The 12,457-nt window shown below is 46.0% G+C and overlaps 1 protein-coding gene across 2 annotated transcripts in view; it reads left to right on the forward strand.

Moving 5' to 3' along the window:
• LOC311240741 (serine/threonine-protein kinase N1-like) overlaps positions 1–12,457 on the forward strand; it is a 222,827-nt gene that overhangs the window by 125,434 nt on the left and 84,936 nt on the right. For both annotated transcript variants that reach the window (XM_084329313.1, XM_084329312.1), the window contains exons 2-3: positions 2,579–2,879; positions 3,676–3,821. In XM_084329313.1, the coding sequence (XP_084185439.1) occupies positions 2,579–2,879; positions 3,676–3,821 (447 nt within the window). The remainder of the gene's footprint in view (positions 1–2,578; positions 2,880–3,675; positions 3,822–12,457) is intronic.

A 12,457-nucleotide genomic window follows, 5' to 3' on the forward strand; every position in this document is an offset into this window, starting at 1 on the left:
GTTGTCAAAAATATCGAAATATCGATAGTGAATATTTAAAACGGTTTCGATACTCATTTCCCGAAATAACGATACTTTCTGCAGTATCGATACCAGCTGGCTTGCTCGCAGTGTTCTACCGCAAGTTGTTGACAGACAGACACGCTGCTGCAGAGCACGCTGGCCCCTCCTCCGCCTCAGAGACCTGTCTTCAGTTTGTAAACAAAGATTTTAGCTCCGAATATGGCCAGTGCAGAGCCTCCGCAACTTGTGCTTGTGGATAAAGAAAACAGCAGAAGTGCTGTTTGGAAGTACTTCGGGTTTGAAGTAAACGACGAAGGAAAAGCTAAAGCGTTGTTACAGAGCAGTGCCAACGATAGCTATTAGCTAACGTTAGCTTATGCTAGCTAGCTGGCCACCTTTATAATTACTTCATGGAAACGGAGTAACGTTAAGTCGAGTTCATACTAACTACACTAGTACACGTATGAACTCGACATAACGTTACCCCGTTTTCATGAAGTGTTTAAGTAGCAGCAATCTTGTTGTAAATGTAACGTTAATAAATGCTCCGAGTCCGAGCATAGCTCCGGAGAAATCTCTCTCTCTCTCTCTCTCTCTCTCTCTCTCTCTCTCTCTCTCTCTCTCTCTCTCTCTCTCGCCGTCATGAAAATTGTTGTAGTTGTTGTTTTAACCAAATAAAAAGCAGCAGCACTATTGCATAACTGAGTCATGTTTGCTATGTATTTCTTTCTTTAGGGGAGTTTGTTTCACAGTTTTAGCATGATGTTTTATAGATGGCTAGGTTAAACAGGTTTGATTTAGATTAGATAATTTAGTTATTTTTAAATGTCTGATCTAAAGATAAACAAATGGTTTTAAAAGTGTTATATTTATCTTCTCTTATAGTACCAGAGCGAAGCTGAGGAGAATCAACCAGCAAGAAAAGCAAAATTTGTTAAAAAAAAAATATATATATATATATATTTTTTTTTTTGGGTATTGAAAATATCGATACTTTCGATACCTTTCAAGGTATCGTATCGAAGTCGAAATTCCAGTATCGTGACAACACTAGGCTACAGTACTAGGGCCACGCAGAGGGGTGGACCTCCAGAGTCCAGAGCAAAGTGAACAGACTGCCCACAAAAAGGTTCTTCAGACACGCTCCCCTTATGAGAGCCACCTACAATTAATAGATGGGCCTAATTGATAATAGACAAGTGTGTCTAGTGTGGATAAAATTATCCAAAAATTATCCAATCCATGACACAAAACAAATGGTCGTTGTTTTTCACGCAAACTGCCCCTTTAAATCTTTTCAGCATCGATCAGTAGAGGAGCCATGAACAGAGCTTTCAGCCCTTCATTCACCTCACCGCTCACTTTGTTATGAACCCCCCCCAGCATCAGCCCCCGCACAGACGTCATGCAGAATGACTCAGTCCCCCCCCCCCCCCCCCCCCCCCACTGTTCCGTGTGCTCCGTCAGAATGTCAGAGCGTTACTGCACAGCAGGGAGCTGCACAGCTGGAGATCTCCAACTCGTTTAACTTCCCTCTCCTCCTCATCACTGGTTCCTCTCGCATTGACCATATTAGGCCTGTCCCCGACTAAGGATTTGTATAGTCGACTTTCATTGGCTAAAATTTGCCAATAGTCAACTGGTAGTTATTCCATTTGGGCTGTGTGGGGTGCTTAATGTCTGAAGGAGTCGACTGAAGGCTTCTTGTCCTCTGCGAAAGCATGCAATTGGTCCACTGATGGATACATCTTGATATTTGTCTAGTCTAGTGTGTTCATTAGACGGGTGAAATCCTCTTTCAGTGCCTCTGTGCCTGTTTTCTTAGGCAGTTTCTTTCGCTGGTATGCGCACCATTAGCGTTAGCGACGCTTCTAGGCCTCTTTAGCTTTTGGAAAGAATGACCCCCCCCCCCCCAAAAATAATAATATATATAATTTCATAATTATTTCTTTTGCATCTGACTAAGAGGTTGGCAGTCGACTACGGCTCCTTTTGATCGATTAGTTGACTATTTGACTAGTAGAGGTCAGCCCTAGAACATATTGATAACGGCCATTTTGCTCTCATGTCATGCTCAGGTTGGGATGTAATGGCTGCGCTTGATGAGACTGTTGAATAAAATAGAAGTAAAAGTAAAGTAAAAATAAGAGCCTTCCACAGTAATCCCATATCACTAAATATTCTCCCTCTAGTCACACATTTCACGATGATAGACTCACATTTCATCAGTTGAGCGTTTGTTTTAAATTTGAGGGAATCTAGCTTCAAATATTTTTGTAATAGGTTCCAGTAGAATGGAGCAGCATAGCTGAGCGCATGTTTCTCAAATTAAGTTCTGACGGTGGGAACATGATATAATAAGTGACCTGTCGGGTCCTTCCCCCCCATCATCCTCATCCGCCCTCCCGGATTTCTACATTTGAATCTAATCTGTCTCTCTTCTGCCCCTCCTCATCCCTCTTTCTCTCTCTTTCTCTCTCTCTCTCTCTCTCTCTCTCTCTCTCTCTCTCTCTCTCTCTCTCTCTCTCTCTCTCTCTCTCTCTCCTTCCACATCCTCCTCCTCCTCCTCTCTCAGGGTGATCCCGGCGGGCTGTCTGTCCTGGAGCAGCTGGGTCTGGACCAGAGCACCGACTTCTCCGACTCCAGCGTGCAGCAGCGGCTGGACGAGCACCGCGAGAGGATCCGCCGGGAGATCCGCCGGGAGCTGAAGATCAAGGAGGGGGCGGAGAACCTGCGGCGGGCCACGACGGACAAGAGGAACGCCCACCAGGTGGAGTCCCAGCTCCGCAGCTCCAACCGCAAGCTGGACCACCTCCACGCTCAGCTGCAGGAGCTGGACGCACACATCGTGGTGAAGGGGCCCGACGACAGCAGAGGTGGGTGCACCAGACCAGACCCGGACTGGCCACCAGGGGGCACCGGGAGTCTTCCGGGTGGTCTGGCCGGCTAAGTGGCCTGCATACAAGGGGTGTCGAGTACTTGAGTAATTGTACTTTGTTACAATACTTAAGTACTGTTTTGGAAGATTTGTACTTTACTCGAGTATTATTAGGTCTGTATACTTGTACCTTTACTCAATTACATTTCGGAGAAAGAAATACATACTTTATACTCCTTACATTTCTCTGGCCGAACTAACGTTAACGTTATTAATCCTGCGGTCACACTTTATTTAAAAACAGCCAATCAAATCCCCATCAATGGAAAATGAACCCGCCCATACCCATGCTGATTGGTCCTTGTGCAAGACTAGAAAGCGGGGAGCTTTGATTAAACACCTGCTATCAGAAGAATAGACGGTCAGAAAAAAAGTTTAGTACATTTACATCTAAAAGTGGAAACTTTTTTACTTTTACTGAAGTGTGTTTTTTTGCCAGATACTCTGACTTTTACTTGAGTACGAGTTTGAGACGGTACCCATACTTTCACTTAAGTATAATTTCTGGGTACTTTTTACATCCCTGCCCGGATATATATATATAAGGCCAGTTTCCCACCCACGGCTTCCCTCCCCCTAACTCAGCCAAACGAGTTAGGATAGCGATCAGCCCAAGCCAAGGCAATGCTGACTCCGGGAGTCGAGACCGCAGCCTCTTGCATTGGTGACGAGCACAATGTCCGACATTTATTATTATCTTGATATTTATTCCCCTGACCCCCTCCCCCTCCCAGATTCCCCCCAGTCTCCAGGGTCGGTCAGTCGGACGTCGGCCAATCAGGACCGCATCACAGCCCTGGAGCGCCAGCTAAACATCGAGCTGAAGGTCAAACAGGGAGCGGAGAACATGATCCCCATCTATGCCAATGGGCCCACCAAGGTACTGCAGGCCTCCTGGACCACAATCCCTGTTAAAGCCCCAATCTGTGATTTATGTATTCAAATTTTATTTTACCATCTGGTACATAGTCGCATACATTCTTGAAGAGTTTGATCTGAAAATATATTTGAAATTTCTTAGCCCATTGTAAATTGGAATATAGATCGATTTGAGTATTTACAAACATAACCAAGTGAAAAAAAAAAATATATATATATATACATATATAATATAGTAGTAATGTTATTATAATAGTGTTATTGCTGTTTGCCTTTGTAGATATAATGGTATATACACAAGTAGAGGAATACAGAGAGTGATATATATAGTGTTAGTGTAGGACAGTAGTGTTATGGTAGAGCAGTAGTGTTAGGGTAGGGCAGTAGTGTTATGGTAAGGCAGTAGTGTTAGGGTAGGGCAGTAGTGTTAGGGTAGGGCAGTAGTGTTAGGGTAGGGCAGTAGTGTTAGGGTAGAGCAGTAGTGTTAGGGTAGGGCAGTAGTGTTAGGGTAGGGCAGTAGTGTTAGGGTAGGGCAGTAGTGTTAGGGTAGAGCAGTAGTGTTAGGGTAGAGCAGTAGTGTTAGGGTAGAGCAGTAGTGTTAGGGTAGAGCAGTAGTGTTAGGGTAGGGCAGTAGTGTTAGGGTAGGACAGTAGTGTTAGGGTAGAGCAGTAGTGTTAGGGTAGAGCAGTAGTGTTAGGGTAGGGCAGTAGTGTTAGGGTAGAGCAGTAGTGTTAGGGTAGGGCAGTAGTGTTAGGGTAGAGCAGCAGTGTTAGGGTAGGGCAGTAGTGTTAGGGTAGAGCAGTAGTGTTAGGGTAGAGCAGTAGTGTTAGGGTAGGGCAGTAGTGTTAGGGTAGGACAGTAGTGTTAGGGTAGGACAGTAGTGTTAGGGTAGGACAGTAGTGTTAGGGTAGAGTAGTAGTGTTAGGGTAGAGCAGTAGTGTTAGTGTAGAGCAGTAGTGTTAGGGTAGGGCAGTAGTGTTAGGGTAGAGCAGTAGTGTTAGGGTAGAGCAGTAGTGTTAGGGTAGGGCAGTAGTGTTAGGGTAGAGCAGTAGTGTTAGGGTAGGGCAGTAGTGTTAGGGTAGGGCAGTAGTGTTAGGGTAGAGCAGTAGTGTTAGGGTAGGACAGTAGTGTTAGGGTAGAGCAGTAGTGTTAGGGTAGAGCAGTAGTGTTAGGGTAGGGCAGTAGTGTTAGGGTAGAGCAGTAGTGTTAGGGTAGGGCAGTAGTGTTAGGGTAGAGCAGCAGTGTTAGGGTAGAGCAGTAGTGTTAGGGTAGGGCAGTAGTGTTAGGGTAGGACAGTAGTGTTAGGGTAGGGCAGTAGTGTTAGGGTAGAGCAGTAGTGTTAGGGTAGGGCAGTAGTGTTAGGGTAGAGCAGCAGTGTTAGGGTAGGGCAGTAGTGTTAGGGTAGAGCAGTAGTGTTAGGGTAGAGCAGTAGTGTCAGGGTAGGGCAGTAGTGTTAGGGTAGAGCAGTAGTGTTAGGGTAGAGCAGTAGTGTTAGGGTAGAGCAGTAGTGTTAGGGTAGAGCAGTAGTGTTAGGGTAGAGCAGTGGTGTTAGGGTAGAGCAGTAGTGTTAGGGTAGGGCAGTAGTGTTAGGGTAGGACAGTAGTGTTAGGGTAGGACAGTAGTGTTAGGGTAGGACAGTAGTGTTAGGGTAGGGCAGTAGTGTTAGGGTAGGACAGCAGTGTTAGGGTAGAGCAGTAGTGTTAGGGTAGAGCAGTAGTGTTAGGGTAGAGCAGTAGTGTTAGGGTAGGGCAGTAGTGTTAGTGTAGAGCAGTAGTGTTAGGGTAGAGCAGTAGTGTTAGGGTAGAGCAGTAGTGTTAGGGTAGAGCAGTAGTGTTAGGGTAGAGCAGTAGTGTTAGGGTAGAGCAGTAGTGTTAGGGTAGAGCAGTAGTGTTAGGGTAGAGCAGTAGTGTTAGGGTAGAGCAGTAGTGTTAGGGTAGGGCAGTAGTGTTAGGGTAGGACAGTAGTGTTAGGGTAGGGAAGTAGTGTTAGTGTAGGGCAGTAGTGTTAGGGTAGGACAGCAGTGTTAGGGTAGAGCAGTAGTGTTAGGGTAGAGCAGTAGTGTTAGGGTAGGGAAGTAGTGTTAGTGTAGAGCAGTAGTGTTAGGGTAGAGCAGTAGTGTTAGGGTAGGGCAGCAGTGTTAGGGTAGAGCAGTAGTGTTAGGGTAGAGCAGTGGTGTTAGGGTAGAGCAGTGGTGTTAGGGTAGAGCAGTAGTGTTAGGGTAGGACAGTAGTGTTAGGGTAGGACAGTAGTGTTAGGGTAGAGCAGTAGTGTTATGGTAGAGCAGTAGTGTTAGGGTAGAGCAGTAGTGTTAGGGTAGGGGAGTAGTGTTAGGGTAGGACAGTAGTGTTAGGGTAGGGCAGTAGTGTTAGGGTAGGGCAGTAGTGTTAGTGTAGAGCAGTAGTGTTAGTGTAGAGCAGTAGTGTTAGTGTAGAGCAGTAGTGTTAGTGTAGAGCAGTAGTGTTAGGGTAGGACAGTAGTGTTAGGGTAGGGCAGTAGTGTTAGGGTAGGGCAGTAGTGTTAGGGTAGAGCAGTAGTGTTAGGGTAGAGCAGTAGTGTTAGGGTAGGACAGTAGTGTTAGGGTAGGGCAGTAGTGTTAGGGTAGAGCAGTAGTGTTATGGTAGAGCAGTAGTGTTAGGGTAGAGCAGTAGTGTTAGGGTAGGACAGTAGTGTTAGGGTAGAGCAGTAGTGTTAGGGTAGGGCAGTAGTGTTAGGGTAGGGCAGTAGTGTTAGGGTAGGACAGTAGTGTTAGGGTAGGGCAGTAGTGTTAGGGTAGGGCAGTAGTGTTAGTGTAGAGCAGTAGTGTTAGTGTAGAGCAGTAGTGTTAGTGTAGAGCAGTAGTGTTAGTGTAGAGCAGTAGTGTTAGGGTAGGGCAGTAGTGTTAGGGTAGAGCAGTAGTGTTATGGTAGAGCAGTAGTGTTAGGGTAGAGCAGTAGTGTTAGGGTAGGACAGTAGTGTTAGGGTAGAGCAGTAGTGTTAGGGTAGAGCAGTAGTGTTAGGGTAGAGCAGTAGTGTTAGGGTAGAGCAGTAGTGTTAGGGTAGGGCAGTAGTGTTAGGGTAGAGCAGTAGTGTTAGGGTAGAGCAGTAGTGTTAGGGTAGAGCAGTAGTGTTAGGGTAGAGCAGTAGTGTTAGGGTAGAGCAGTAGTGTTAGGGTAGGGCAGTAGTGTTAGGGTAGGACAGTAGTGTTAGGGTAGAGCAGTAGTGTTAGGGTAGGGCAGTAGTGTTAGGGTAGAGCAGTAGTGTTAGGGTAGAGCAGTAGTGTTAGGGTAGAGCAGTAGTGTTAGGGTAGGGCAGTAGTGTTAGGGTAGAGCAGTAGTGTTAGGGTAGAGCAGTAGTGTTAGGGTAGAGCAGTAGTGTTAGGGTAGAGCAGTAGTGTTAGGGTAGAGCAGTAGTGTTAGGGTAGAGCAGCAGTGTTAGGGTAGGACAGTAGTGTTAGGGTAGAGCAGTAGTGTTAGGGTAGGGCAGTAGTGTTAGGGTAGGGCAGTAGTGTTAGGGTAGGACAGTAGTGTTAGGGTAGGGCAGTAGTGTTAGGGTAGGGCAGTAGTGTTAGGGTAGGGCAGTAGTGTTAGGGTAGGACAGTAGTGTTAGGGTAGGGCAGTAGTGTTAGGGTAGGACAGTAGTGTTAGGGTAGGGCAGTAGTGTTAGGGTAGGGCAGTAGTGTTAGGGTAGGACAGTAGTGTTAGGGTAGGGCAGTAGTGTTATGGTAGGGCAGTAGTGTTAGGGTAGGGCAGTAGTGTTAGGGTAGAGCAGTAGTGTTATGGTAGAGCAGTAGTGTTGGGGTAGGGCAGTAGTGTTAGGGTAGGGCAGTAGTGTTAGGGTAGAACAGTAGTGTTAGGGTAGGGCAGTAGTGTTAGGGTAGGGCAGTAGTGTTGGGGTAGAGCAGTAGTGTTAGGGTAGAGCAGTAGTGTTAGGGTAGAGCAGTAGTGTTAGGGTAGAGCAGTAGTGTTAGGGTAGGGCAGTAGTGTTAGGGTAGAGCAGTAGTGTTAGGGTAGGACAGTAGTGTTAGGGTAGAGCAGTAGTGTTAGGGTAGGGCAGTAGTGTTAGGGTAGAGCAGTAGTGTTAGGGTAGGGCAGTAGTGTTAGGGTAGGGCAGTAGTGTTAGGGTAGAGCAGCAGTGTTAGGGTAGGGCAGTAGTGTTAGGGTAGGGCAGTAGTGTTAGGGTAGGGCAGTAGTGTTAGGGTAGAGCAGTAGTGTTAGGGTAGAGCAGTAGTGTTAGGGTAGAGCAGTAGTGTTAGGGTAGGGCAGTAGTGTTAGGGTAGGGCAGTAGTGTTAGGGTAGGGCAGTAGTGTTAGGGTAGAGCAGTAGTGTTAGGGTAGAGCAGTAGTGTTAGGGTAGGACAGTAGTGTTAGGGTAGAGCAGTAGTGTTAGGGTAGAGCAGTAGTGTTAGGGTAGGGCAGTAGTGTTAGGGTAGGGCAGTAGTGTTAGGGTAGGGCAGTAGTGTTAGGGTAGAGCAGTAGTGTTAGGGTAGGGCAGTAGTGTTAGGGTAGGGCAGTAGTGTTAGGGTAGGGCAGTAGTGTTAGGGTAGGGCAGTAGTGTTAGGGTAGGACAGTAGTGTTAGGGTAGGACAGTAGTGTTAGGGTAGAGCAGTAGTGTTAGGGTAGGGCAGTAGTGTTAGGGTAGAGCAGTAGTGTTAGGGTAGGGCAGTAGTGTTAGGATAGGGCAGTAGTGTTAAGGTAGGGCAGTAGTGTTAGGGTAGGACAGTAGTGTTAGTGTAGAGCAGTAGTGTTAGGGTAGAGCAGTAGTGTTAGGGTAGAGCAGTAGTGTTAGGGTAGGGCAGTAGTGTTAGGGTAGGGCAGTAGTGTTAGGGTAGGACAGTAGTGTTAGGGTAGAGCAGTAGTGTTAGGGTAGAGCAGTGGTGTTAGGGTAGAGCAGTGGTGTTAGGGTAGAGCAGTGGTGTTAGGGTAGAGCAGTAGTGTTAGGGTAGAGCAGTAGTGTTAGGGTAGGACAGTAGTGTTAGGGTAGGGCAGTAGTGTTAGGGTAGGGCAGTAGTGTTAGGGTAGAGCAGTAGTGTTAGTGTAGAGCAGTAGTGTTAGGGTAGAGCAGTAGTGTTAGGGTAGAGCAGTAGTGTTAGGGTAGAGCAGTGGTGTTAGGGTAGAGCAGTAGTGTTAGGGTAGGGCAGTAGTGTTAGGGTAGAGCAGTAGTGTTAGGGTAGAGCAGTAGTGTTAGGGTAGGACAGTAGTGTTAGGGTAGAGCAGTAGTGTTAGGGTAGGGCAGTAGTGTTAGTGTAGAGCAGTAGTGTTAGGGTAGAGCAGTGGTGTTAGGGTAGAGCAGTAGTGTTAGGGTAGGGCAGTAGTGTTAGGGTAGAGCAGTAGTGTTAGGGTAGGGCAGTAGTGTTAGGGTAGAGCAGTGGTGTTAGGGTAGAGCAGTAGTGTTAGGGTAGGGCAGTAGTGTTAGGGTAGAGCAGTAGTGTTAGGGTAGGGCAGTAGTGTTAGTGTAGAGCAGTGGTGTTAGGGTAGGGCAGTAGTGTTAGGGTAGAGCAGTAGTGTTAGGGTAGGGCAGTAGTGTTAGGGTAGAGCAGTAGTGTTAGGGTAGAGCAGTAGTGTTAGGGTAGAGCAGTAGTGTTAGGGTAGAGCAGTAGTGTTAGGGTAGAGCAGTAGTGTTAGGGTAGGACAGTAGTGTTAGGGTAGAGCAGTGGTGTTAGGGTAGGGCAGTAGTGTTATGGTAGAGCAGTAGTGTTAGGGTAGAGCAGTAGTGTTAGGGTAGGGCAGTAGTGTTAGGGTAGAGCAGTAGTGTTAGGGTAGAGCAGTAGTGTTAGGGTAGAGCAGTAGTGTTAGGGTAGAGCAGTAGTGTTAGGGTAGGGCAGTAGTGTTAGGGTAGAGCAGTAGTGTTAGGGTAGGGCAGTAGTGTTAGGGTAGGGCAGTAGTGTTAGGGTAGGGCAGTAGTGTTAGGGTAGGGCAGTAGTGTTAGGGTAGAGCAGTAGTGTTAGGGTAGGGCAGTAGTGTTAGGGTAGAGCAGTAGTGTTAGGGTAGGGCAGTAGTGTTAGGGTAGAGCAGTAGTGTTAGGGTAGGGCAGTAGTGTTAGGGTAGAGCAGTAGTGTTAGGGTAGAGCAGCAGTGTTATGGTATAGCAGTAGTGTTAGGGTAGGACAGTAATGTTAGGGTAGAGCAGTAGTGTTAGGGTAGGACAGTAGTGTTAGGGTAGGGCAGTAGTGTTAGGGTAGGACAGTAGTGTTAGGGTAGGGCAGTAGTGTTAGGGTAGGACAGTAGTGTTAGGGTAGAGCAGTAGTGTTAGGGTAGAGCAGTAGTGTTAGGGTAGAGCAGTGGTGTTACGGTAGGGCAGTAGTGTTAGGGTAGAGCAGTAGTGTTAGGGTAGAGCAGTAGTGTTAGGGTAGAGCAGTAGTGTTAGGGTAGAGCAGTAGTGTTAGGGTAGAGCAGTAGTGTTAGGGTAGGGCAGTAGTGTTAGGGTAGAGCAGTAGTGTTATGGTAGGGCAGTAGTGTTAGGGTAGGGCAGTAGTGTTAGGGTAGGGCAGTAGTGTTAGGGTAGGGCAGTAGTGTTATGGTAGAGCAGTAGTGTTAGGGTAGAGCAGTAGTGTTAGGGTAGGGCAGTAGTGTTAGGGTAGGGCAGTAGTGTTAGGGTAGGGCAGTAGTGTTAGGGTAGGGCAGTAGTGTTAGGGTAGAGCAGTAGTGTTAGGGTAGAGCAGTAGTGTTAGGGTAGAGCAGTAGTGTTAGGGTAGAGCAGTGGTGTTAGGGTAGGGCAGTAGTGTTAGAGTAGAGCAGTAGTTTTAGGGTAGAGCAGTAGTGTTAGGGTAGGGCAGTAGTGTTAGGGTAGGGCAGTAGTGTTAGGGTAGAGCAGTAGTGTTAGGGTAGGGCAGTAGTGTTAGGGTAGAGCAGCAGTGTTATGGTAGAGCAGTAGTGTTAGGGTAGAGCAGTAGTGTTAGGGTAGAGCAGTAGTGTTATTGTAGAGCAGTAGTGTTATGGTAGAGCAGTAGTGTTAGGGTAGGGCAGTAGTGTTAGGGTAGGGCAGTAGTGTTAGGGTAGGACAGTAGTGTTAGGGTAGAGCAGTAGTGTTAGGGTAGGGCAGTAGTGTTAGGGTAGAGCAGCAGTGTTATGGTAGAGCAGTAGTGTTATGGTAGAGCAGCAGTGTTATGGTAGAGCAGTAGTGTTATGGTAGAGCAGTAGTGTTAGGGTAGGGCAGTAGTGTTAGGGTAGAGCAGTAGTGTTAGTGTAGAGCAGTAGTGTTAGGGTAGGGCAGTAGTGTTAGGGTAGAGCAGTAGTGTTAGGGTAGAGCAGTAGTGTTAGGGTAGGGCAGCAGTGTTAGGGTAGGACAGTGTTTGGGCATCACCACAGGGAAATGTGTTCGTCATCAGGAAATGAAGTGAGACTGAGGCCAAAATAAACAATATTTATCTTGGCAACAAAAGGTCACCATGCAATCAGTACAAATGTGTTGAGACATCCGCCTATCCAACGTTGCCAAACAATGTTGCCAAACGGAGTTACCCATTTTGTTTACGTTTGGATCACTGATTGGGCCTTTAAACCTCAGTTACTACATTGACTTTAGCAAATCGTCACCGTGGTAACACCTGCTGTAAACATGTTCTGTCTCATGGGCTTCTCAATAGTTTGCTTGGGAATAAGGAATTTGTATAGACGGGTTCCACAACAGAAACAAACTATTCTAGAGCAAACTACATTTTGATTTCCTGTCGGCTATCGATATTAGCAAACACTGCAAACAAGGAAACCATAAAAGAAGGAAGGGTCACTCATTACATCAGACCACCAGCATTCTATGCTCTGCTTGGTGCCAGACTTTGGTGCCAGTTCTATTGAAGCATAATGGGAGATGCATGGAGAAGCACACTAATAAAATATAAAATTCTAAATAATTCAAGCTATCTAAAGAAATATACATCAACCAATATATCGAACGTTAGTTAACAATGAGGTAATAACCTGTTTTAAATGACGAGGTCATAAACAAGGAGACTGATCCCATTCAACTCAATGTCGGCCAAACTGAACGTTTCCACACTTGGCACCGACGTGCTACACAGTGACGTGATGATCACCCTTCCTTCTTTTATAGTTTCCTCGACATAAATACACTTGGGTCCAAGCTGTTCCCTAGCAACACCATTCCACTGAAACCACCTATACGCACACTCAAAGATGATTAGAGGGGTGTAGTCGGATCTCAAAGCTCACATGGACACAGAAAAACATAAAAAATAAAGCTGTGCGAGGTGAGAGTTTGATGGCAAAGTTGACCAAATGTATTGAAGTATGCAGCTATACAGAGGGGGAAAGAAAATAATTCAAAACTATTTTGATACCTGAATATTATGTTTTGGTTTGATTTATGATGATATAAGATGCTTATGATACAATCATTCTAAGGATAATTGCAAGTTATTCAAATGTTGACATCCGAAACTGCATAGTGCACTTTTAAATTAGTATATTTGTGAGGTTACCGTTTTATCATTTACATTACATTAAAAATATATATTTTTTAAAGTTGGATTCTCTAATACAGAAGTGGTATTATTTAGAACATTCATTCATATTTTTTTTGTTATTTATTTTGTCCAGTAAGACTTGAAAAGAGATATTATTTTGTTTATAGGTTGATTTTTAAGAGTTGAGATTTGTCAGAGATTACTTTAGGCATAATAAAGCATGTTGAGTAACTTTGGT

The sequence above is a fragment of the Notolepis coatsorum genome, assembly GCF_963971535.1.
Source record: "Notolepis coatsorum genome assembly, chromosome: 14".
NCBI classification, from domain to species: Eukaryota; Metazoa; Chordata; class Actinopteri; order Aulopiformes; family Paralepididae; genus Notolepis; species Notolepis coatsorum.